General features: G+C 42.8%; 1 protein-coding gene across 1 annotated transcript in view; it reads right to left on the bottom strand.

Moving 5' to 3' along the window:
- Nucleotides 1–1615: 1615 nt before the first annotated feature.
- Nucleotides 1616–23047, bottom strand: part of POLR3E (RNA polymerase III subunit E) — a 47912-nt gene continuing 26480 nt past the window's right edge. The window contains exons 15-21 of the mRNA XM_070761201.1: nucleotides 22536–22595; nucleotides 17502–17659; nucleotides 15954–16018; nucleotides 14323–14810; nucleotides 11781–11858; nucleotides 7781–7906; nucleotides 1616–1996 (exon numbers count right to left, since the gene is read on the bottom strand). Coding sequence (XP_070617302.1) covers nucleotides 1931–1996; nucleotides 7781–7906; nucleotides 11781–11858; nucleotides 14323–14810; nucleotides 15954–16018; nucleotides 17502–17659; nucleotides 22536–22595 — 1041 coding nt within the window. The 3' untranslated portion in view covers nucleotides 1616–1930. The remainder of the gene's footprint in view (nucleotides 1997–7780; nucleotides 7907–11780; nucleotides 11859–14322; nucleotides 14811–15953; nucleotides 16019–17501; nucleotides 17660–22535; nucleotides 22596–23047) is intronic.

Below are 23047 nucleotides of genomic sequence, written 5' to 3'. Positions count from 1 at the left end.
TTAAGTCTGTGCCGGTTTCTGGTGGGATGCGTTTTATGTGCTTCCGACTTCAACCAAAGGAAGGGTGGGGTAGGAGGGTGTACTAATGTTTACGACGACAGGTGTGTGATATATTAAAGAATTACCTATGATTTCCATCATCTTTCCAGTTCTTCAAAATACATGGAACTAATCTTCTATTTCAACCTGCAAAATGGATTATAAGGGGGTGTCTGATTTGTTTCCTGATATAGCAATAGCATTGGTTATGACCTATAAAGCCTTTCATGGCACTGGACCAGCGGCCGGTCAGGTCCCACAGAGTTGGCCTTCTCCGGGTCCCATTGACTAAACAATGTCGGATGGCGGGACCCAGGGGAAGAGCCTTCTCTGTGGCGGCCCCGACCCTCTGGAACCAGCTCCCCCCAGATATTAGGATTGGCCCCACCCTCCTTGCCTTTTGTAAACTTCTTATAACCCACCTCTGCCATCAGGCATGGGGGAACTGAGACATCTCCCCTTACCTATGTAGTTTTATGTATGGTATGCTTGTGTGTATGCTTTTTAAATATTGGGGGTTTTAGGCTTTTAATGTTAAACTGTTATTTTTATTATTATTATTATTATTATTATTATTATTATTTTTTTATTTTTTTTTTATTGGATTTGTATGCCGCCCCTCTCCGCAGACTCAGGGCGGCTAACAACAGTAATAAAACAGTATATAACAATAATCCAATACTAAAAACAGTTAAAAACCCATTATATAAAAACCAACCATACATACAGACATACCATGCATAAAATTTTAAAGGCCTAGGGGGAAGTGTATCTCAGTTCCCCCATGCCTGGCGGCAGAGGTGGGTTTTAAGCAGCTTACGAAAGGCAAGGAGGGTGGGGGCAATTCTAATCTCTGGGGGGAGTTGGTTCCAGAGGGCCGGGGCCACCACAGAGAAGGCTCTTCCCCTGGGTCCCGCCAAGCGACATTGTTTGGTTGACGGGACCCGGAGAAGACCCACTCTGTTGGACCTAACTGGCTGCTGGGATTCATGCTTAGACTCTTAATATTAGATTTGTTATTGTATAGCTTTAGCACTGCTGTGAGCTGCCCAGAGTCTGCGGAGAGGGGCGGCATACAAATCTAATTAATAATAATAATAATAAATAATAATAATAATTTAGACTTACATACCACTTCACAGTGCTTTACAGCCCTCTCTATTGCCCCCAACAACCTGCATCCTCATTTTACCCACCTCGGAAGGATGGAAGGCTGAGTCAACCTTGAGCCTACTGAGATTCGATCTGCTAAACTGCTGGCAAAGCAAGAATTCTCCCTGCTTCATTAGGGAATAAAAACCAGGTGAGCGGGTGGGGAAATAACTGAGTGGGTTAAGCTGCAGTGGAGATCTGCTTTGTTAAATCTGAACAAAGCCAGCTTTCAAAAGGGAAATAAGATTAAACGAGTTAGACATTTCGGTCTGGAGTCTGGCTCCGACAGTTTTATGTAACTCAAAACTGAGCCAATCTACGCTGTGCCGTCCAACAGGTGGTCAGTTACACAAAGAAACCTCAAGAGGCCGGGCAGCGATGAGAAAGAGAGACCGCAACGTTTAATTATAAAATCCAGATCTCCTCCTGCAAACAAAAAAAATTTATTGGCATTCATTATAAAACGAACCGTTAGCTCATGATTTCATAAACAGTTCCATTCAGATTGTTCCTTTTCGTGGTTGCTTCTAAAGTTAAGATTGAGAAATATAGATTATTAGGGATCCAAGTTAATCTAGGAGGAACCTACAGATCCCCTTTGTCCATTCGAGATTAGTGGTTTGGACCTTGTTGCAAATAGATAGCACGGCAATTTCTGGTAGATCTTCCATCCTACCCTTCTGCATTCTCTGTCCATATTTTGGGATGAAACCAGAGGCAACTGGAGTGGCTCCCATCGTCAAGACGTTGGCTGCTGGATTGTCCCTTTGAGATACCACATGCCTCCTTGGCTTACACAACAATCCTGCGAGAAAAGGAAGAAGCTAGTCAGAGGTTTGGTTGCCATCATCCAAGCTTGCCCTGAATTGCATTCTGCAGCAACTGAAGCCAAACATAGAAATATAGAAGACTGACGGCAGGAAAAGACCTCATGGTCCATCAACAACACAAGAGCACACAACAGATTCAAACTTAATATTAACCGCTCCAAACTTGACTGTAAAAAATATGACTTTAACAATCGAGTTGTCGAAGCGTGGAACTCATTACCGGACTCAATAGTGTCAACTCCCAACCCCCAACACTTCTCCCTTAGACTCTCCACGATTGACCTCTCCAGGTTCCTAAGAGGCCAGTAAGGGGCGTATATAAGTGCACTGATGTGCCTTTCGTCCCCTGTCCAATTGTCTTTCCTTATCTCATATATCATATATATTCTCTCATCTATCTATCTATCTATCTATCTATCTATCTATCTATCTATCTATCTATCTATCTATCTATCTATCTATCTATATCATCTATCTATCTATCTATCTATCTATCTATCTATCTATCTATATATATATATATATATATATAATATATATATATCATATATACTTATATATTCTCTCCTTATCTCTTATATCATATATATTCTCTCCCTCCCATCTACTTATCTTCTTTTTTTACTTTCTATCTTTATATATATTACTTAATGTCTATTCTCTTCCATATGTATTGTATATTGGACAAAGAATGAATAAATAAATAAATAAATCTAGTCTGCCCTTATACTATGCCGCCCCGAGTTTACGGAGAGGGGCGGCATATAAATCCAATAAATCTAATCTAATCTAAATCTAATCTATTTCCTGTATTTTATCTTACAATGGATATATGTTTATTCCAGGCATGTTTAAATTCAGTTACTGTGGATTTATCAACCACGTCTGCTGGAAGTTTGTTCCAAGGATCTACTACTCTTTCAGTCAAATAATATTTTCTCATGTTGCTTTTGATCTTTCCCCCAACTAACCTCAGATTGTGTCCCCTTGTTCTTGGGTTCACTTTCCTATTAAAAACACTTCCCTCCTGAACCTTATTTAACCCTTTAACATATTTAAATGTTAAAGGAGAGGCAAAGTTAGATCCGAAGCCAGATAACATTCATGGTTTTCCCCCCAAAAAAGATCAGATTTCCATTGCAAATTATAGAATGGACAACCTTGAAGGCAGAGATAGGTCCTGATTGAAAGATGCTTCCAAGAGGGTTAGGACTGATCTGGTTCTAATACAGTGGTTCTCAACCTGAGGATCGGGACCCCTTTGGAGGGGGCCAAATGACCATTTCACAGGGGTCAGTTATGGAAAAGACAAATTTCCCATGGTGTTAGGAACCAAAGCTTCTATTCTGGCACCTTGGAACGTATTTTTACAATCCAGCCAATCAGGTGTTTACAGTGGGGGTGTCCCTCTGAACTTCCTGCCAATCAGCTTATAGCTCTGTTGGGAGAATGGGCGCTCGACTTATGGTTGGGGACCACCACAACATGAGGAACTGTATTAAGGGGTCACGGCATTAGAAAGGTTGAAAACCACTGTTCTAATAGAAGGTTGGCTGGGGAATTCTGGGAGTTGAAGTCTGTTATGTCTTAAAAAGGGGCCAAAGTCGAGGAAACACTGATCTGGGGTAATTACAAAATTCAGAACCGTCACCAACTTCAAGTACAGATGATCAATAAACCTGTGGATTTATTTAGCAGTCCTTACCGGAGAGTATGTAACAGTGATGGTGAACCTTTTTTGGCTCTTTATTTTTTTGAACAGTACTGTATATAGAAACATAGAAGTCTGACGGCAGAAAAAGACCTCATGGTCCATCTAGTCTGCCCTTATACTATTTCCTGTATTTTATCTTAGGATGGATATATGTTTATCCCAGGCATGTTTAAATTCAGTTCCTGTGGATTTATCTACCACGTCTGCTGGAAGTTTGTTCCAAGGATCTACTACTCTTTCAGTCAAATAATATTTTCTCAGGTTGCTTTTGATCTTTCCCCCAACTAACTTCAGATTGTGTCCCCTTGCTCTTGTGTTCACTTTCCTATTAAAAACACTTCCCTCCTGGACCTTATTTAACCCTTTAATATATTTAAATGTTTCGATCATGTCCCCCCTTTTCCTTCTGTATTTTTATGTGGCTATGTGTAATACATATGTACACATATGGCATATATCCATAGAATTAAAGAGCATATTTTGGACATTCAGTAATAGTAAATAGATAAGGAAGTTGTATCTCTTTGAGGCAAGGAGAGGCCAGGCACCCTAACCCAAACCCTTGACGTGAGTGCCGTCAAGTTGGCCACCTTTAAGCTGGTCACATGACCTTTAAGCCACTCCCCATCCCATGATCATCAAGCCACTCCCACCCGGTCACATGGCAGTGAGCCACACCCACAAATAAGCCACGCCCACAGTGTGGTAGTAAAAAAAATTACATCCCTTCACAGAAACATGCCTCTTTCAAATATTTCCAAGGGGATTTGATGTGATCTCATTTCTCACCCATTCTCAAAAAAGGCTTTAAAATGCACAGTGCTTTTAGGTCCCTATCTTCCTGGAAGCATAATGACAGGTTCCCACATATACACAAAAACAACTAAGCTGCTAATTGCTGCTATTAAATAATTAACACCTGTGCCTACAGATGAAAGCAAACAGAGAAGACATGCCTGCTGGGTTTTGGGTTTTTTGCAAATATGTGTATCTGCTGTCTTCAGGGACCGTCTTCTGCCACATGAATCCCAGCGACCAGTTAGGTCCCACAGAGCGGGTCTTCTCCGGGTCCCGTCAACTAAACAATGCCGCTTGGCGGGACCCAGGGGAAGAGCCTTCTCTGTGGCAGCCCCGGCCCTCTGGAACCAACTCCCCCCAGAGATTAGAATTGCCCCCACCCTCCTTGCCTTTCGCAAGCTACTTAAAACCCACCTCTGCCGCCAGGCATGGGGGAATTAAGACTTCTTCTCCCCCTAGGTCTTTACAATTGTATGTATGGTATGTTTGTATGTATGTTTGGTTTTTTTATATTAAGGGGTTTTTAATTCGCTTTTAGTATTGGATTATTACTGTATATTGTTTATTATTGCTGTTAGCCGCCCCGAGTTTGCGGAGAGGGGCGGCATATAAATCCAATAAAATGAAATGAAATGAAATTGTCTCTCTTCAACAGCCCTAAATCATTCTGACGTTTGGTATCTAGGCAGCATTCAGGACAATCTCAATCCATCAATTAAAAAGCCACCTATAACCAGGCGTCATATTTAAAAGCCAGGCGTAGAATAGGTCAAAGTATGCATGCCGATAGAGAGAGGTTTTCAGAGGGTGGGATCCAGCACAAGTCTGGAAGCTTTGCAAGAGTAGAGGTAGCTCTCTCCACTTTACGACAGTTCACTTAGTGACCGTTCGAAGTTATAACTTGGATTGGATTGGTGAACGGTGGGTTTTAACGGGGGTTATTGTTTTAATTTAGACTTGACTTCTTTTTACTGTTAACTGTACTTGTTTATATTGTTTGTAAGCCCTGCGGGATTGAGTGGCATAGAAGAAAGAAAGAAAGAAAGAAAGAAAGGAGGGAGGGAGGAAAGAAGGGAGGGAGGAAAGAAAGATAAGAGGGAGGGAGGAAAGAAAGAAAGGAGGGAGGGAGGAAAGAAGGGAGGGAGGGAGGGAGGAGAGAAAGAAAGAAAGAAAAGAGGGAGGGAGGAAAGAAAGAAAGAAAGGAGGGAGGGTGGGAGGAAAGAAAGAAAGGAGGGAAGGAGGGAGGGAGGAAAGAAAGAAAGGAGGGAGGGAAGGAGGGAGGAAAGAAAGAAAGGAGGGAGGAAGGAAGGAAAGAAAGAAAGAAAGAAAGAAAGAAAGGAGGGAGGGATGGATGGAGGAAAGAAAGAAAGGAGGGAAGGAGGGAGGGAAGAAAGAAAGAAAGGAGGGAGGGAGGAAAGAAAGAAAAAGAAAGGCATTGAAAAAAGGAACATAATAATAATAATAATAATAATAATAATAATAACAACAACAACAACAACAATAAACAACAACAATAGAGTTGGAAGGACCATTGCAGTGAACGCCCCAACACTGGAGACCTTCAAAAAAAGATTGGACTGCCATATGTCTGGGATGGTGTAGGGCAGTGATGGTGAACCTTTTTTCCCTCGGGTGCCAAAAGAGCATGTGTGCACACTATTGCACAAGTGCGAGTGCCCACACCCATAATTCAATGCCTGGGTAGGACAAAAACGGCTTCCCCTGCCCCACTGGAGGCTGGAATTGGCCTGTTTCCCAACTTCTGGTGGGTCCAGTAGGTTCATGTTTCACCCTCCCCAGGCTCCAAGTGCAAAGGCTTCCCTAGAGCCGAGGGGGGGGGACAGTAAAAACGCCCCCCACCCCTCCCAAGGCTCTCTGGAAGCCAAAAACACCCTCCCAGAGCCTCTGTGATAGTCAAAAATCAGCTGGCCAGCACACACATGTATGTTGGAGCTGAGCTAGGGCAACAGCTCACATGCCAATAGATATGGCTCTGTGTGCCACCTGTGCCATAGGTTCACCATCACTGGTATAGGGTCTCCTGCACCAGCAAGAGGTTGGACTAGAAGACCTTCAGGATCTCTTCCAACACAAACAATTAAAAAAAAACCTAAACTAAACACAAAGTAAGCTCTTCTTTCTCCATCATTTCTTTTGGGCTTCAGCAGAGGGAAAAATGACTGAGAACATAAGAACCTAAGAAGAGCCCTGCTGAATCAGGCCAAAGCCCATCGAGTCCAGCATTCTGTGTCACACAGTGGCCCACCAATTGTCCATGGGGATCTTGAGCAGAAAGAGAAGGCAAGACCCCCCTTTCCCTTGACCCCCAACCAATGGTACTCAAGGGACTCCTGCCTGCCTCAACCAACATAGAGGCGGCACTTGGACATCCGTTTCAATAACCTCCTATGATACACTTGGCATCCATGAATCTGTCTAATCCTGCCTTGATGCTATCAGGGCTGACAGATGTCACAACCTCTTCTGGAAGGGAATCCCATAAACCAAAGACCCTCTGGGTGAAGAAACATTTCCCTTTATTTGTCCTCACTTTCGTACCTATGAGCTTTGTGCCCCCTCATCCTAATATTGTGTGATAGAGAAAATAATTTTTTCTCTATCCACCTTTTCTATCCCATTCATGATTTTATAGACTTCGATCATGTCACCCCTTAAACGCTGTCTTTCAAGGCTGAAGAGACCAAGGCGTTGCAACCTGGTTTCATAAGGGTGGTGCTCCATTTCCTTGATCATACATGTTGCCCTTTTTTGTACCTTTTCCATGGTTTTCACATGCCACCCCTGAAAACCTGTGCATAGCAGGCTGATGGCTCAACCTCATGCGTTGGGTCAACCCAAAGACCTGGGAATACCGAGCGCATCCCAGGGCAATGTCGGAGTTGCTTCACCGAGCAAATACCGAAAACATTTAATTAAAAATTCCTCCCGGTGTTTCAGTTAAAGCAGCAGCTCTGTTACACAAGAGAATCGGGGCAACGGGTGGACTTAAAAGGCAGTGTCCTGTGAGAACTTTCCTTGGGCTATCGCAATGCTAAACACACCCCTTTAGTTTAGCTCAGAATTGTTAGCAGATCTGCAGGTACGTGCAGGTTCTCAGAAAGATTTATAGTTTCGCATCCAAAACAGAAAGGACTGCTCCGTGCCGTGTTTATTTTCGCCCAGGGTCAACTGAGAGCGAGCGGGCAGCCATGTAAATTTAGATAATAAACAAAAGTAAAACTTTTACCTTCAAAATTTTGTCCACCTCCTGTTTGTCTAGATCTTCGCCATACTCCTGGGCCAGTTGGTTCTGGATGATGTTTCGACGCACACGGTAGTTTTTGGAAAAGATTTCAAGCAAAATTTGCCGATGCTGGAGGGGGAAAAAAAAGACAGAAACAGCAAGAAAAACATCAAGAAATATCCAGCTGGGATTGATACAAGGAGGCGTTAGTTTCAATTGCTGAATTTACTTTGTCAATTTAGGCTGAATTTAAACAGTTGAGACTTCTGCTTAATCAGCAGAATCCCTGAAAAAAATAAATAAAACAACCTGATGTTTGCACCAACTTAAACCGTGGGTTGTAAAACACCAGGCTGCCAGTATTATGTCTGACCAATTTCTTTGAAAAAAAAATTGATTGATTTTTAATTCCAAGACAAGAATACAAAAACACATAACATAAAAAAGGAGTCAAAACATTTAAATATGTGAAAGGGTTAAATAAGGTCCAGGAGGGAAGTGTTTTTAATAGGAAAGTGAACACAAGAACAAGGGAGACACAATCTGAAGTTAGTTGGGGGAAAGATCAGAAGCAACGTGGGAAAATATTATTTTACTGAAAGAGTAGTAGATCCTTGGAACAAACTTCCAGCAGACGTGGTAGGTAAATCCATAGTAACTGCATTTAAACATGCCTGGGATAAACATATATCCATCCTAAGATAAAATACAGGAAATAGTATAAGGGCAGACTAGATGGACCAGGAGGTCTTTTTCTGCCGTCAGTCTTCTATGTTTCTATGAGTCCAAGCTGCTCCATACCTTTCAGAAGTCTAAGAAATGTAAATACAAGTCTTATAGATCATATTAAGAAAAAAGGTAATACAAAGAGATAGTAAAAGGAAGAAAAAAGTATAAACGATCACTAATTACTATTTACAAAAGTTCGCAGTTTTGTACCATCTGATATACATTTACAATTATTTACAATAGCATTCGTTTATCCAGCCACTCATAGAACTTGTAACCAAATTTTATAATAGTCAGATTCTTCTTGTCCCTTTAACAGGACAAGAAGATGTCTGATCAATTTCTAAGTTCCCAATAACTCTGGCCAATTTTTGCCAGTGTTTTATTTCCTTCTTTTTAAAACAGAATCAGAACAGAGTTGGAAGGGACCTTGGAGGTCTTCTAGTCCAGTGTACCTTGGCAACTTTAAGATATCTGGACTTCAACTCCCAGAATTCCCCAGCCAGCATTTGCTGGCTAGGGAATTCTGGGAGTTGAAGTCCAAATATCTTCAAGCTGCCAAGGTTGGGAAACACTGCTCTAGTCCAGCCCTCTGCTCAAGCAGGATATCCTATACCAGTGATAGCGAACATTTTTCAGTTTGCGTGCCGAAAGGGGGGATGTCGGTGTGTCCCATTTGTCCATTGGGGGATTTTTTTTGCCTCTGGGATTTCAGGGAAGCTTCCTTGAATTGTCCGGAGGACGAAACGGCCTTTCCCAAAGCCGAACATCAGCTGGCCAGCGCACACATGCGCACTGGAGCTGAAACATGCAAAAGTCTTGTGTGTCCTCCCATATAGCTCCACATACCACCTGTGTGGTGCATCCCAGAAGTTCGCCATCATGGTCTTATACTACTTCAGACAGATGGCTGTCCAGTCTTTTTTTTAAAAAAACCCCATAGAAACATAGAAGATTGACGGCAGAAAAAAGACCACAGGGTCCGTCTAGTCTGCCCTTATACTACTTCCTGTATTTTATCTTAGGATGGGATCTATGTTTATCCCAAGCAGGTTTAAATTCATTCACTGTGGATTTGCCAACCACGTCTGCTGGAAGTTTGTTCCAAGCATCTACTACTCTTTCAGTCAAATAATATTTTCTCTCGTTGCTTCTGATCTTTTCCCCAACTAACCTTGGATTGTGCCCACTTGTTCTTCTGTTCACTTTGCTATTAAAAACATTTCCCTCCTAAACCTTATTTAGTCCTTAAACATATTTAAATGTTTTGATCATGCGCCCCCCCCCCCCCTTTTCCTTCTGTCCTCCAGAGTCCAGACTATACAGATTGAGTTCATTAAGTCAGTGATTTTCAACCTTTTTTGAGCTACGGCACATTTTTTACATATACAAAATCATGGGGCACATTGAACGGAGGGCAGGGTGAGGGGGCTAAAAAAAGTTTGGACAAAAAAATTCTCTCTCTTTTTCTCTCTTTCGTTCTATTTCTCTCCCTCTTTCTCTCTTCCTTCTTTCATCTCTTTTTTGCTCTCTTTCTCTCTCCCTCCTTCCCTCCCTCTCTTTCTCTCTCTCTCTTGCTTTCTTTCTCTCTCTTTCTCTTTCTCTCTTGGTTTCTCTCTCTCGCTGAGATTCGCGGCATACCTGACCATGTCTCGCGGCACACTAGTGTGCCACGGCACACTGGTTGAAAAACACTGCATTAAGTCATTTAAAAAAAAACCAACTTCCAGTGATGGAGCTCCCACAACGTCTGGTGGCAAACCGTTCCACTGGTTAACTGTCCTCGCTGTTAAGTACAGTAGTTCATATTTTAACTTCAACTTATAATCACTGAACTGTTCAAAGTTTACCATAAAAACTGGAGGAAAAAAGGGATTTATGGCCGGTAAATTTTGGCAGTATGCTGCATTTACAACTAATGCAGCATCTTCATGGTCCTCTGTTCAGAATTGGGTTGCTTGGCAACCAACAAGGGCTGCAGCATCCTGAGGTCATGTGATTGCCATCGGGGACCTTCCTAAAACCCAGCTTCCAACAAGCATTGGCTGAACCATCATGTGATCCACTTAGCAACGGCAGTGATTCGTTTTAACAACCGCGGCAAAAAGAATAGTTGTAAAATCAGGCACAACTCATTTAAGAACCGCGTTGTTTAGCGCAGTGTTTCCCAACCAGTGTGCTGCGGCACACTAGTGTGCCGCGAGACATGGTCAGGTGTGCCACGAAGAAGGAAACTCAGCTTCTTGTCTTGTAAGTTTTTGCTGAGAGTGCGAAGAGCAAAAAGTTGTGAGACCGGAAGCTGAGCTTCCTTCTTTGCGCCTTCCAAGTTTTCCAGCAGCTGCAGCGCCCCGCCCGGCTGGAGCTTCCCTGGCGGCGGCAGCAGGTGAGCTTTGGGGCCCAGCGGGAGGGCGGCAGCAGAGGGAGGGCGGCGGCAACAGTGGCATCGGGCATTAGCTACTGGGCGGTGGCAGGGTGGTCGGCTGCGAGCCAGAACTCCAGGACAGAGGCACCGGCGGCGGCGGCTAGACATCTTGTTGTACGCCGTTCATGCTGGCATTGCGTGGCTGGCACTTGCCTGCTGGCTGGGCCGGGGCGGAGGCTCCAGCCCCACGCCTATGCCCAGCGCAATGGCAGCATGTATGGCGTCTAGCAATACATCCAGCCGCCGCTGTCAGTGCCTCCGTTCCAGAGCTCCGCCTCACAGCTGATCACTCTGCCGCCGCCCAACGGCTACTGCCCAATGCCACTGCTGCGGTGTGGTGTACGAGAAAGAGAGAAAGAAAGAAAGAGAGAGATAGCAAGAGAGTGAGAGAGAGAAAGAGAGAGGGAGAGGGGGGAGAGAGAAAGAGAAAGACAGCAAGGGAGAGACGGGGGGAAGGAGGGTGAGGGAAAGACATAGAGGGAGGGAAGGAGGGAGAGAGAAAGAGAGCAAGAGAGAGGAAGGAAGGGAGGGAGAGAGAGAGAAATAGAGCGAAAGGGAGGAAGAGAGACGTTATTTTTGTCCAAACTTTTAGCCCCCCCCAGCTCAATGTTCCCCGGGATTTTGTAAATGTGAATAATGTGCCACGGCTCAAAAAAGGTTGGGAAACATTGGTTTAGTGGATGTAAATTTTGGAAGGCGAAAGGCCACAAGTCTTAAAATTGCCAAGGTGGGAGGCATCCCTGCTTTAGAGCATCCAATTTCTACTTGGAAGATTCTCTAACTTGCCAAACGAGAGAGCAACTTTTGTCGTGCAAACTTTGCCAGCAGAATATTACCGGTTCTCTTGCCTACCTGGTCGTACACATCGCCGGCTTCCCAAAGTGCAAACACCTTTTGTTCGTCAGGTAACGCTGTGGTCTGCGGGGGAAACTAGAAAAAAACCCAGAAGACAAGATTTCAATTTTGGGACTGTCAAGGCTAAAAACATACACAGAAAACAGGATTGGTTTTTGGATCTTGAGTTCATCGGGAGCAACCTGGATACCAAGCTTGCAATTTTAACTTTGGATCTTCTAACAGTGGTTCTCAACCTTTCCAATGCCACGACCCCTCAATACAGTTCCTCATGCTGTGGTGAACCCCAGCCATAAGTCTAGCGCCAATTTTCCCAACAGAGCTTTAAACTGATTGGCAGGAAGGTCAGAGGGACACCCCCACTGTCAAGGCCTGATTAAGGGAAAAGAATTAATGGTTAATTCAAAGAAAATTATAGAGAATACTTAACTCAATTGAATAATTTGTAAATGAAGTAAAATATAAATAACAGTGTATATTATTTTTAGAAATGTTATGTATGATAAAACTTTACTCTGAACAACTCCTAAAAAGAGTGGGATGGGTAAAAGCCCTTGTATATGTTTTATACGAGTCTTCGGAGAGGGGCGGCATACAAATCTAATAAATTATTATTATTTATGTTTGTGTTGTTTTGTCTATGTCAATTAAAAACAAAAGGCCCGGAGCTTGTGATGTTTCTCAACTCAGCAAAGTTTAACACCACCATAACTGACAAATTGTAGTATTGTGCAAGCCGGCAAGCTGAAGATTTTTAAGCACGGTTGCAGGCTTAAATATGGACATTGTGGAGTTTATTATGCATGCTACTCGGTCCGTCTAAGGTCTTAGCCCTGATCATGGCTTAATCTGCTGACAGCCCAGCATACATAATCAAACCTGGTAGGAGGAGAAGCCCAAGGGTGGAGTAGAATGATGGGAAAGCAGAAAATCCTGTTTCTCAGCTGCTTGGTAGAGATTTTCCCCCCTAGGATATTTGCAACTGTAGACAGCAACAACATTATTGTAATCTAGTATTACAGTGTTCGCTCAATTTTCGCGGGGGATGCGTTCTGAGACCGCCGAATTTCCGCAAAGTGGAGATGCGGAAGTAAATACACTATTTTTGGCTATGGACAGTATCACAAGCCTTCCCTTAACACTTTAAACCCCTAAATTACAATTTCCCATTCCCTTAATAACCATTTAGATTATTACTCACCATGTTTATTTATTAAAGTTTATTAAAAAAAATATTTATTAAAGGCGGACGAAAGTTTGGCGATGACATATGACGTCATCCGGCGGGAAAAACCGTGGTATAGGGGGAAAAAACCACGAAGTATTTTATAATTAATGTTTTTGAAAAACCGTGGCGTAGACTTTTCGCGAAGTTTGAACCCGCAAAAATCGAGGGAGTTGAAGAAAACGTTTCCCATCTTGGAAACTCGCGTGCGCTAAAGCTTAGATTCAGAATCAAAATTGTCTTTACTGCTGATACGGCCTTAAAGTTTACTCCCTGTTTACTTTTACTCAGGTGAAGCAAAATAGCCAACACAGTTCTAGGCTGCATTAACAGAGGGGTAGAATCAAGATCACGTGAGGTGTTAATACCACTTGGTAAGGCCACAATTGGAATACTGCATTCAGTTTTGGTCACCACGATGCAAAAAGGATGTTGAGAGTATAGAAAAAGTGCAGAGAAGAGCAACAAAGATGATTAGGGGACTGGAGGCTAAAACATACGAAGAACGGTTGCAGGAACTGGGCATGGCTAGTTTGATGAAAAGAAGGACCAGGGGAGACATGATAGCAGTCTTCCAATATCTCAGGGGTTGCCACAAAGGAGAGAGAGTCAACCTATTCTCCAAAGCACCTGAGAATAGAACAAGAAGCAATGGGTGGAAACTAAACAAGGAGAGAAGCAACTTAGAACTAAGGAGAAATTTCCTGGCAGAACAATTAACCAGTGGAACAGCTTGCCACCAGAAGTTGTGAATAGTCCAATACTAGAAGTTTTTAAAGAAGATGTTGGATAACCACTTGTCTGAAGTATTTGTCCTGCCTAACCAAGGGGTTGGACTAGAAAACCTCCAAGGTCAATTCCAACTCTTTATTTTTATAGTTATTATTATAGGGAAGGGAAAGGGGGGACATGATCGAAACATTTAAATAAGTTAAAGAGTTAAATAAGGTTCAGGAGGGAAGTGTTTTTAATAGGAAAGTGAACACAAGAACAAGGGGGCACAATCTGAGGTGAGTTGGGGGAAAGATCAGAAGCAACGTGAGAAAATATTGTTTTACTGAAAGAGTAGTAGATGCTTGGAACAAACTTCCAGCAGACGTGGTTGGTAAATCCTCAGTAACTGAATTTAAACATGCCTGGGATAAACAGATATCCATCCTAAGATAAAATACAGGAAATAGTAAAAGGGCAGACTAGATGGACCAGGAGGTCTTTTTCTGCTGTCAATCTTCTATGTTTCTAACTATGACTTTAATACAGGTGGTAGAAAGATTCACTTCTAAAAGTTAATTGCAGAAGAAGAGATCCACTTACAGGCACCATGATCTGCTTGCAGCCTATGTCCAAGACCATGTCTTGCAACGTTTTGTCCGAAATCCCGCTGAACAAAAGATTCCCAGGAGGTAAACTAGCCAGATGAAGGTTAAATAACCGTTTAAGCTCATTTAGAGTCAGGACGTATTGTTTCTTAAACGTGGCCCCCACAAAAGCTCGCAGTTCCTCGGTGACCCTCTCTGGAACGGGCATGTGGCCATTGATGGAGTCCAGGCTATCTTCCAAATGGATCCCGTTGACCAGTCCATTGTTGAGGTTCTCGGGGACAGAGGTCTCCATCGGCTCCTCGTCGCTGACCGGTTCCTCCTTGATACGGACCCCAAGGAGGCCCGTTGGGTGAGGACACTCCTCCAACCGGCTCTCGGCTTTCCTCTTTCGGTGGTCTTGGTCCAACTGGCTGTAGCTCTGGTTGGCTTTGGCCTTGGCCAAGCTGACCCTCTGCTCTCCGGAAATCACCACTGGAGCAGCTGTGGAAATGAGAAGGAAAACCAGGGTTGTTTTTGTTGTTATTATTATTGTTGTTATTATTATTTATTAGATTTGTATGCCGCCCCTCTCGGAAGACTTGGAGTAGCTCACAACAGCAAAGCACAGTACAAATCCAATGATTAAAAAACAGTTAAAACCCTTAATATAAAAACAGTCATACACTCCAAACAAACCATACATAAAATGGAATGGCCAGGGGGAATCAATTTCTCCATGCCTGGCGGCAGAGGTGGGTTTTCAAGAGTTTGCCAAAGGCAAGGAGGGTGAGGGCAGTCCTGATCTCCAGGGGGAGTTGATTCCAGAGGGTCGGGGCCGCCACAGAGAAGCTCTTCCCCTGGGTCCTGCTAGACGATATTGTTTTGTCGATGGGACCTGGAGAAGGCCAACTCTGTGGGACCCAATCGGTCAGTGGGATTCGTGCAGTAGAAGGTGGTCCTGGAGATATTTTGGTCTGATGCCATGAAGGGCTTTATAGGTCATAACCAACACTTTGAATTGTGACCGGAAACTGATCAGCAACCAATCCGACTGCGGAGTGTTGATGTGACATGGGCATACCTGGGGAAGCCCATGATTGCTCTCCCAGCTGCATTCTGCACGATCTGAAGTTTCCAAACACTCTTCAAAGGTAGCCCCATGTAGAGAGCGTCACAGTAGTCGAACCTACCTGGGGTTAAATATCTATGGAGATTCTTAGTCCTCCAAGATCCTGGTTGTTCAGTTAGCTTGGTTAGAACAAGAACCAGGGTTAGGTTGGCCAAGATCACGGGAAGAACTTTGTCCTACCTAGATGTAGAGTACATAGGAAATTGCAGAAGAACTGCTTTTGATGACTTCATTTATTAAAAATAAACTGCTCAAAAAAATAAATAAATAAATAAATAAAGGGAACACTTAAACAACTGTCCACTTAGGAAGCAACACTGACTCACCTGCTGTTGTGCACATTCAACTTTGTACAGAGCAAAATATTCAATGAGAATGTTTCATTCATTCAGATCTAGGATGGGTTCTTTGAGTGTTCCCTTTATTTTTTTGAGCAGTATAGTTCTTGAATTGTTCAGCCCCTGCAACACTTGCTTCCTGCTACGTAGCTGTCTCTGGTTCTTCAAACCCCTTACCTGGCTGTGCTGTTGCTTTCTTTGATGTGAGGTGGTCTTTGGACAGGTTATATACCTTTTCCAACCTGAAAATAAGAGAAAAGGAAAATTCGTCTCTGGCGCAGTAAGCAGTCACCAAGCATCTGCAGCACTTTGGATATTATTTATTCAATTTATTATTTATTCAATTTTTATGCCGCCCTTCTCCTTAGACTCAGGGCGGCTTACAACATGTTAGCAATAGCACTTTTTAACAGAGCCAGCCTATTGCCCCCACAATCCGGGTCCTCATTTCACCCACCTCGGAAGGATGGAAGGCTAAGTCAACCTTGAGCCAGTGGTGAGATTTGAAGATATCAAGCGGAACAGGTGTTTTTTGGGGGGGTGCAAACCCCACCTCTCAGAGCCCCTATTCAGTGGTTAGAGTGCAGTCCTGCAAGCTACTTCTGCTGATCACTGGCTGCAAGTAGTTTGGCAGATCGAATCTCAGTAGGCTCCAGATTGACTCAGCCTTCCATCCTTCCAAGGTGGGTAAAATGAGGACCCAGATTGTTGGGGCCAATATGCTTCCTCTCTGTAAGCCACTGAGAGAGGGTTGCAAAGCACTGTGAAGTGGTATGTAAGTCTAAATGCTATGCTAATCTCTTACAGGGAAATGTGTGTGTTTTCCCAGACTCACACAGGAGAAGTACAATCCCAGGAAAACAAAATAGACGGGAATGATAAGAGAAAGAAAGGGGAAAGGAAGGGAAAGCAAAGGAGGTAATAATAATAATAATAATAATAATAATAATAATAATAATAATAATAATTTATTGGATTTGTGTGACGCCCATCTCCGTAGTAAAAGAAAAGAAAGGAAAGAGAAAAGGAAGGAATGGAAGTGGAAGAATGGGAAGGGAAGGAAAAGGAAAGTGGAGAACGGGTGAATACGGAAAGGGAAAGGAATTACAGTGGTACCTCTACTTAAGAAGTTAATTCGTTCCATGATCAGGTTCTTAAGTAGAAACATTCTTAAGTAGAAGAAATTTTTCCCATAGGAATCAATGTAAAAGCAAATAATGCGTGCAAACCCCTTAGGAAAGAAATAAAAGCTTGGAATTTGGGTGGGAGGAGGAGGAAGAAGAGGAGGACAGTCGCTGCTGAAGGAAGAAGGTGAGGTGAGTCTGCCCTCTTTTGCCTTTCCATGCCCAGATGCTCCAGGAGGCAACCTCGCGCCGGGAGTATGGAGGCAGCGCAAGGGAGTCACCACAGTGAAGTGGTTCCAAGCGCCCAGAGAAAGGAAAAAGCTCCGTTCGCTCTGGGCTGCCAAAGCCTCCTTAATCGCCACCGAAAGGCTCCTCTGGCAGCCCAGAAAAGCCCGAGATGGCCGGGATTAAAGGGGGAATGGCAGGAAACTGGCCGGGCGTTCGTGCCGCTCTCAAATTTCCTGGGAAATTTTTCCAGGCTCGGGTTTCTTAAGTAGAAAATGGACCTTAAGTAGAGGCAAAAAAATCTTGAACACCAGGTTCTTATCTAGAAAAGTTCTTAAGTAGAGGCATTCTTAGGTAGAGGTTCCACTGTACTTACTTGGCTTGAATGCCCATCCAAAGCATTTTTTGCCTCTGCACCACATCGGGATGCTTCTTGACAAAATCTTCGTCATAAGGGAGCTTGAATTCCCAGCCTCGGTTTATCCTCAAGAAAGAGACGTGTTCCAGGAAGTCCTTCACATCTTCTGGACCAAGCTGCGCAAAGAACAGATTTTTTTTTCTTCTTTTAAAAGAAAAAAATCATTTTCACAAATGGAAGGCAGCAAAGGTTGAACAATCTGGGTATTCCTAACTTCCTTCGAAATGACTGGCTGCCTCCTTGAAAACGTTTTGCTTCTCATCAGAGAAGATTCTTCCGTTCTTGGCTGAGAAGCAAAATATTTTCAAGGGGGTAAAAAAATTAAGAAAATTCCAGTGGCCTTATGGAAAAAGCAACTTTGGGGCAACTATGACCTATAACTGAGAAATCTCCATAGGCCTAGAATTGAAGAAGTTGGTTGGTTGGTTGGTTGGTTAGTTAGTTAGTTAGTTAGTTAGTTAGTTAGTGTTGTGATTCCGTCTGAGGCCCCTCAGGGAACGGCTGATCCTCTGCCGGCTTCCTGCTCAGAGGGGGAGGATGAGGAACAGGAGGTTCAGGCAGACGGGGAGGAGGAATCTCAGGCTGAGGGAGGACAGCCAGAGTCCCCCGAGAGGGAGCTCTCTCCAGCAAGCAGCCTGGATTCCTTAGATGAAAATGCACAAGCAATAATCGATCTCTGGCAGAGAAGAGCAACACAACGAAGGGGACAATTAGCCAGGTACTTTCAGCACTAAAGAGGCAACAGCTGGGTTTGGGTGTGGTGCTCTCTGGAAAGGCTGAAAAGGCAGACCCACCCTTCCTGGCTTGTGGAGTATTATCTTTGGGAGTCCTGGGACCTGGCTGTGATCTTTGGCGTCTTGGAATTCTGGTTTGTGACTTTGAATACTGAAACCTTGGGGGACAAAGGTGTGGGTCTTATTCTCTACAGTGGTGGGTGTGCCAGCAAGAAGTCTGCTGTATTGTCTGGCCATCAGGACTCTGCTGTGAAGTCTCATAGCCTGCCTGTTGGGAAGAACAGGTTTTTCTCTGTGTTTATTTTTCAAACTATAAAGTGCTTTTGCTTTTACCAGCGTATCTGGCTGCTTTTTCCAGTTGGTGTTGAAGTCTGGGGGCACCCAGACAGAACAGTTAGTTAGTTAGTTAGCTAGCTAGCTAGCTAGTTTGTTTGTTTATGTATTTATTAGATTTATATGCCGCCCCTCTCCACAGACTCGGGGAGGCATACAAATCTAATGAATGAGAAACAAAACATTTTTTTTTTAAAAAAATAATCTTTATTATGTTTTTCCCCTTTAAAAAACACAAAAAAAGACGTACAAAATACACATAAATCGAAAACAAACACAACAACAACAACGCTCATTTACAGCCTTTCCATAATACACTGCTCAAAAAAATAAAGGGAACACTTTGAACAACACAATATAACTCCAAGTAAATCAAACTTCTGTGAAATCAAACTGTCCCCTTAGGAAGCAACACTGATTGACAATCAATTTCACATGCTGTTGTGCACATTCAACTTTGTACAGAACAAAGTATTCCATGGGAATATTTCATTCATTCAGATCTAGGATGGGTTCCTTGAGTGTTCCCTTTATTTTTTTGAGCAGTGTATTTTCCTAAATATTTACACTTTATAATTTATTTATTTATTTATTTTATTATTTAGATTTGTATGCCATGCATAAATTGTACATGCCCGGGGGAGGTGTTTCAGTACCCCCATGCCTGACGGCAAAGGTGGGTTTTAAGGAGCTTACGGAAGGCAGGGAGACTAGGGGCAGTTCTAATCTCTGGGGGGAGTTGGTTCCAGAGAGTCGGGGCCGCCACAGAGAAGGCTCTTCCCCTGGGGCCCGCCAACCGACATTGTTTAGTTGACCGGACCCGGAGAAGACCCACTCTGTGGGACCTAATCGGTCGCTGGGAATGTTGCTGTTTTTGTATGAACTATTGCTATTACATTCTGTATTCGATGGATTGACTCTCCTATTTTGTTTTCAACTACTATTTCATCCGTTTTGATTACCGGTACATTTAGATCTGCTTACTTATACAGGATGTACATAGGAAGTAAAGAAACATAGAAACATAGAACTCTGATGGCAGAAAAAGACCTCATGGTCCATCTAGTCTGCCCTTACACTATTTTCTGTATTTTATCTTAAGATGGATCTATGTTTATCCCAGGCATGTTCAAATTCAGTTACTGTGGATTTATCTACCACATCTGCTGGAAGTTTGTTCCAAGGATCTACTACTCTTTCAGTAAAATAATATTTTCTCATGTTGCTTTTGATCTTTCCCCCAACTAACTTCAGATTGTGTCTCCTTGTTCTTGGGTTCACTTTCCTATTAAAAACACTTCCCTCCTGGACCTTAACCCTTTAACATATTTAAATGTTTTGATCGTGTCCCCCCTTTTCCTTCTGTCCTCCAGATTCTACAGATGGAGTTCATGAAGTCTTTCCTGATACGTTTTGTGCTTAAGACCTTCCACCATTCTTGTAGCCCCTCTTTGGACCCGTTCAATTTTGTCAATATCTTTTTGTAGGTGAGGTCTCCAGAACTGGACACAGTATTCCAAATGTGGTCTCACCAGCACTCTATATAGCGGGATCATAATCTCCCTCTTCCTGCTTGTTATACGTCTAGCTATGCAGCCAAGCATCCTACTTGCTTTCCCTACCGCCTGACTGCACTGTTCACCCATTTTGTCAGAAATCACTAGCCCTAAATCCTTTTCTTCTGACGTTTTTGCTAACACAGAACTGCCAATACAAGAGGCAAGCAGTCATTGCAATTTCTTCATTAGTAAACAAAAATTTACTTCGGTTTACTTTGATGTTTTTATTTTGTTTTTAGCCATGGATACCAAAACATTTTCAAGGGAAAACCTCAAGGAAATTCAGTTTGTCTTCTGGGAAAAGGACTTTTGGCATAACCATGAGAAGATAGAGAGGATGTTCACAGACACACACACAAAAATGGTTATAAGACAAGCACTAACTGTAATCCCACAGAGAAGAGAATTGCATTTATGGGAATAATGGCTACCCCACAGCTTGGGGTGTAGTCTTCCAGAGAAAACAGAGAGATGAGACTACACCCTAATAGATGCAAACTCTCTTCAAAGAAAGAAACCTGCTACCACTTGTTTGGGAGCTTAAATATGCACGCACGCATTCATGTACATACACAAACACATATGCATATGAAAAAGGACAAGCTTGTTTGGTTCTCAAGTATTGGGGCGTGGGTGCGAATCACATACCGAAGACCGCAGTAATATAACAATAAATCATCTGCTGAATTTTAGGGGATTGCATTTTTCGGGTTGCACATATCCTCTTTGAAAGAGGATACTGTGACCTTTAGAATTTTAACTCTTTATCATCATGCTAATAGTAAGAGGCAGAGATTTAACTCCGAGGAGAGCAAGCCAAGGATCCGTAGAGCGAGAAAGTTAATTTCTAATTTAGGAGCCTTTGTGGGTTTCCATCTTTGCTGCTTACGGTGCAAGTGAGTTACCCTAAAAGTAGCTATGGTTGATTGATTGATTGATTGATTGATTGATTGTTTATTATTATCTATCTATCTATCTATCTTTCTTTCTATCTATCTTTCTATCTTCCATCTATTATCTATCTATCTATTTATCTATTTATCTATCTATCTATCTATCTATCTATCTATCTATCTTCCATCTATTATCTATCTATCTATCTATCTATCTATCTATCTATCTATCTATCTATCTTCCATCTATTATCTATCTATCTATCTATCTATCCATCTATCCATCTATCCATCTATCCATCCATCCATCCATCTATCTATCTTCCATCTATTATCTATCTATCTATCTATCTATCTATCTATCTATCTATCTATCTATCTATCTATTATATTTGTATGCCGCCCCTCTCTGAAGACTCGTAGCGGTTCGCAACAGAAATACAAAATACAAATAAAATGATTAAAAAGCAAAACAGTTAAAAACCCTTGATTAAAAACACTCATAGAAACATAGAAGACTGACAGCAGAAAAAGACCTCATGATCCATCTAGTCTGCCCTTATACTATTTTCTGTATTTTAACTTAGGATGGATCTATGTTTATCCCAGGCATGTTTAAATTCAGTTACTGTGGATTTACCAACCATGTCTGCTGGAAGTTTGTTTCAAGGATCTACTACCCTTTCAGTAAAATAATATTTTCTCATGTTGCTTTTGATCTTTCCCCCAACTAACTTCAGATTGGGTCCCCTTGTTCTTGTGTTACACTTTCCTATTAAAAACACTCATACAACCCAAACAAACCACACATAAAACGGAGCAGCCGAGGGGAATCAATTCTTCCATGCCTGGCGACAAAGGTGAGTTTTTAGGAGTTTGCGAAAGGCAAGGAAGGTGGGGGCAGTCCTAATCTCCGGGAGGGGGGAGTTGATTCCAGGGGGCCGGGGCCACCACAGAGAAGGCCCTTCCCCTGGGTCCTGCCAGACGGCACTGCTTTGTCGATAGGACCTGGAGAAGGCAGACTCTGTGGGACCTAATCGGTCACTGTCCCACAACTTCTGAAGGCAACTTCTTCTGTTAGTTGTTTGCTCTCACTGTCAGAAAATTTTTCCTTATTTCCAGGTTGAATCTCTCCTTGATTAGTTTCCATCCATTATTCCTTACCTGGCCTTCAGGTGGCTTGGAAAACAGCTTGACCCCCCTCTTCTTCCTCTCTGTGGCAGCCCCTCAAATTTTGGAAGACTGCTATCCTGTCTCCCCTGGTTCTTCTCTTCAGCCTGGTCACCCCCAGCAGGAGTCTCCAAACCTGACAACTTTTAAGACTTACCGATTTCAACTCCCAGGATTCCTCAGCCAACTCTGCTGGCCTGAGGAATTCTGGGAGTTGAAGTCCACAAGTCTTGAACAGTTGCCAGGTTTGGAGATTCCTTGCCTAGCCTGAATTGAAAAACAAAAGTTTAGAAAGAAACTTACTTTGGTTACAGCAGCAACCTCCTTCCGTATCACCCAGCGATCCTGCGTGAACTTCCATATCTGGGGGAAAAAAAGGAAGATATGTTTTAATCTGGTGAATGCTTTTATGCCCATGTTATAATGTACTCAAAGGACAATTTGTCTTCTTTTACCTATCCCTGGTAAAGCAGACTTATATACTGCTTCACAATGCTTTTACAGCCCCCCTGTAAGCAGTTTACAAAGTCTGCCTATTGTCTCCACCAATCTCCAAACAATTAATTTTACAGCCCCCTCCAAGCAGTTTACAAGGAGTCAGCCTCTTGCCTGCAAAAACCTAGATCCTAATTTGAAATCACCCAAGCATCCAAATATAACAGACTTAATATAATTTATTTATTTATTAGATTTGTATGCCGCCCCTCTCTGAAGACTCAGGGCGGCTAACAACAATATAAAAAGACAATGTAAACAAATCTAATATTAAAAACAATTTAAAAAACCCCAATTTAAAAAACCACTCATACATACAA

This window comes from Erythrolamprus reginae, chromosome 9, assembly GCF_031021105.1.
Source record: "Erythrolamprus reginae isolate rEryReg1 chromosome 9, rEryReg1.hap1, whole genome shotgun sequence".
Taxonomy (NCBI): Eukaryota; Metazoa; Chordata; class Lepidosauria; order Squamata; family Dipsadidae; genus Erythrolamprus; species Erythrolamprus reginae.
Note: the sequence above shows the minus strand (reverse complement) of the source record. Positions and strands in the feature narration are given on the sequence as shown.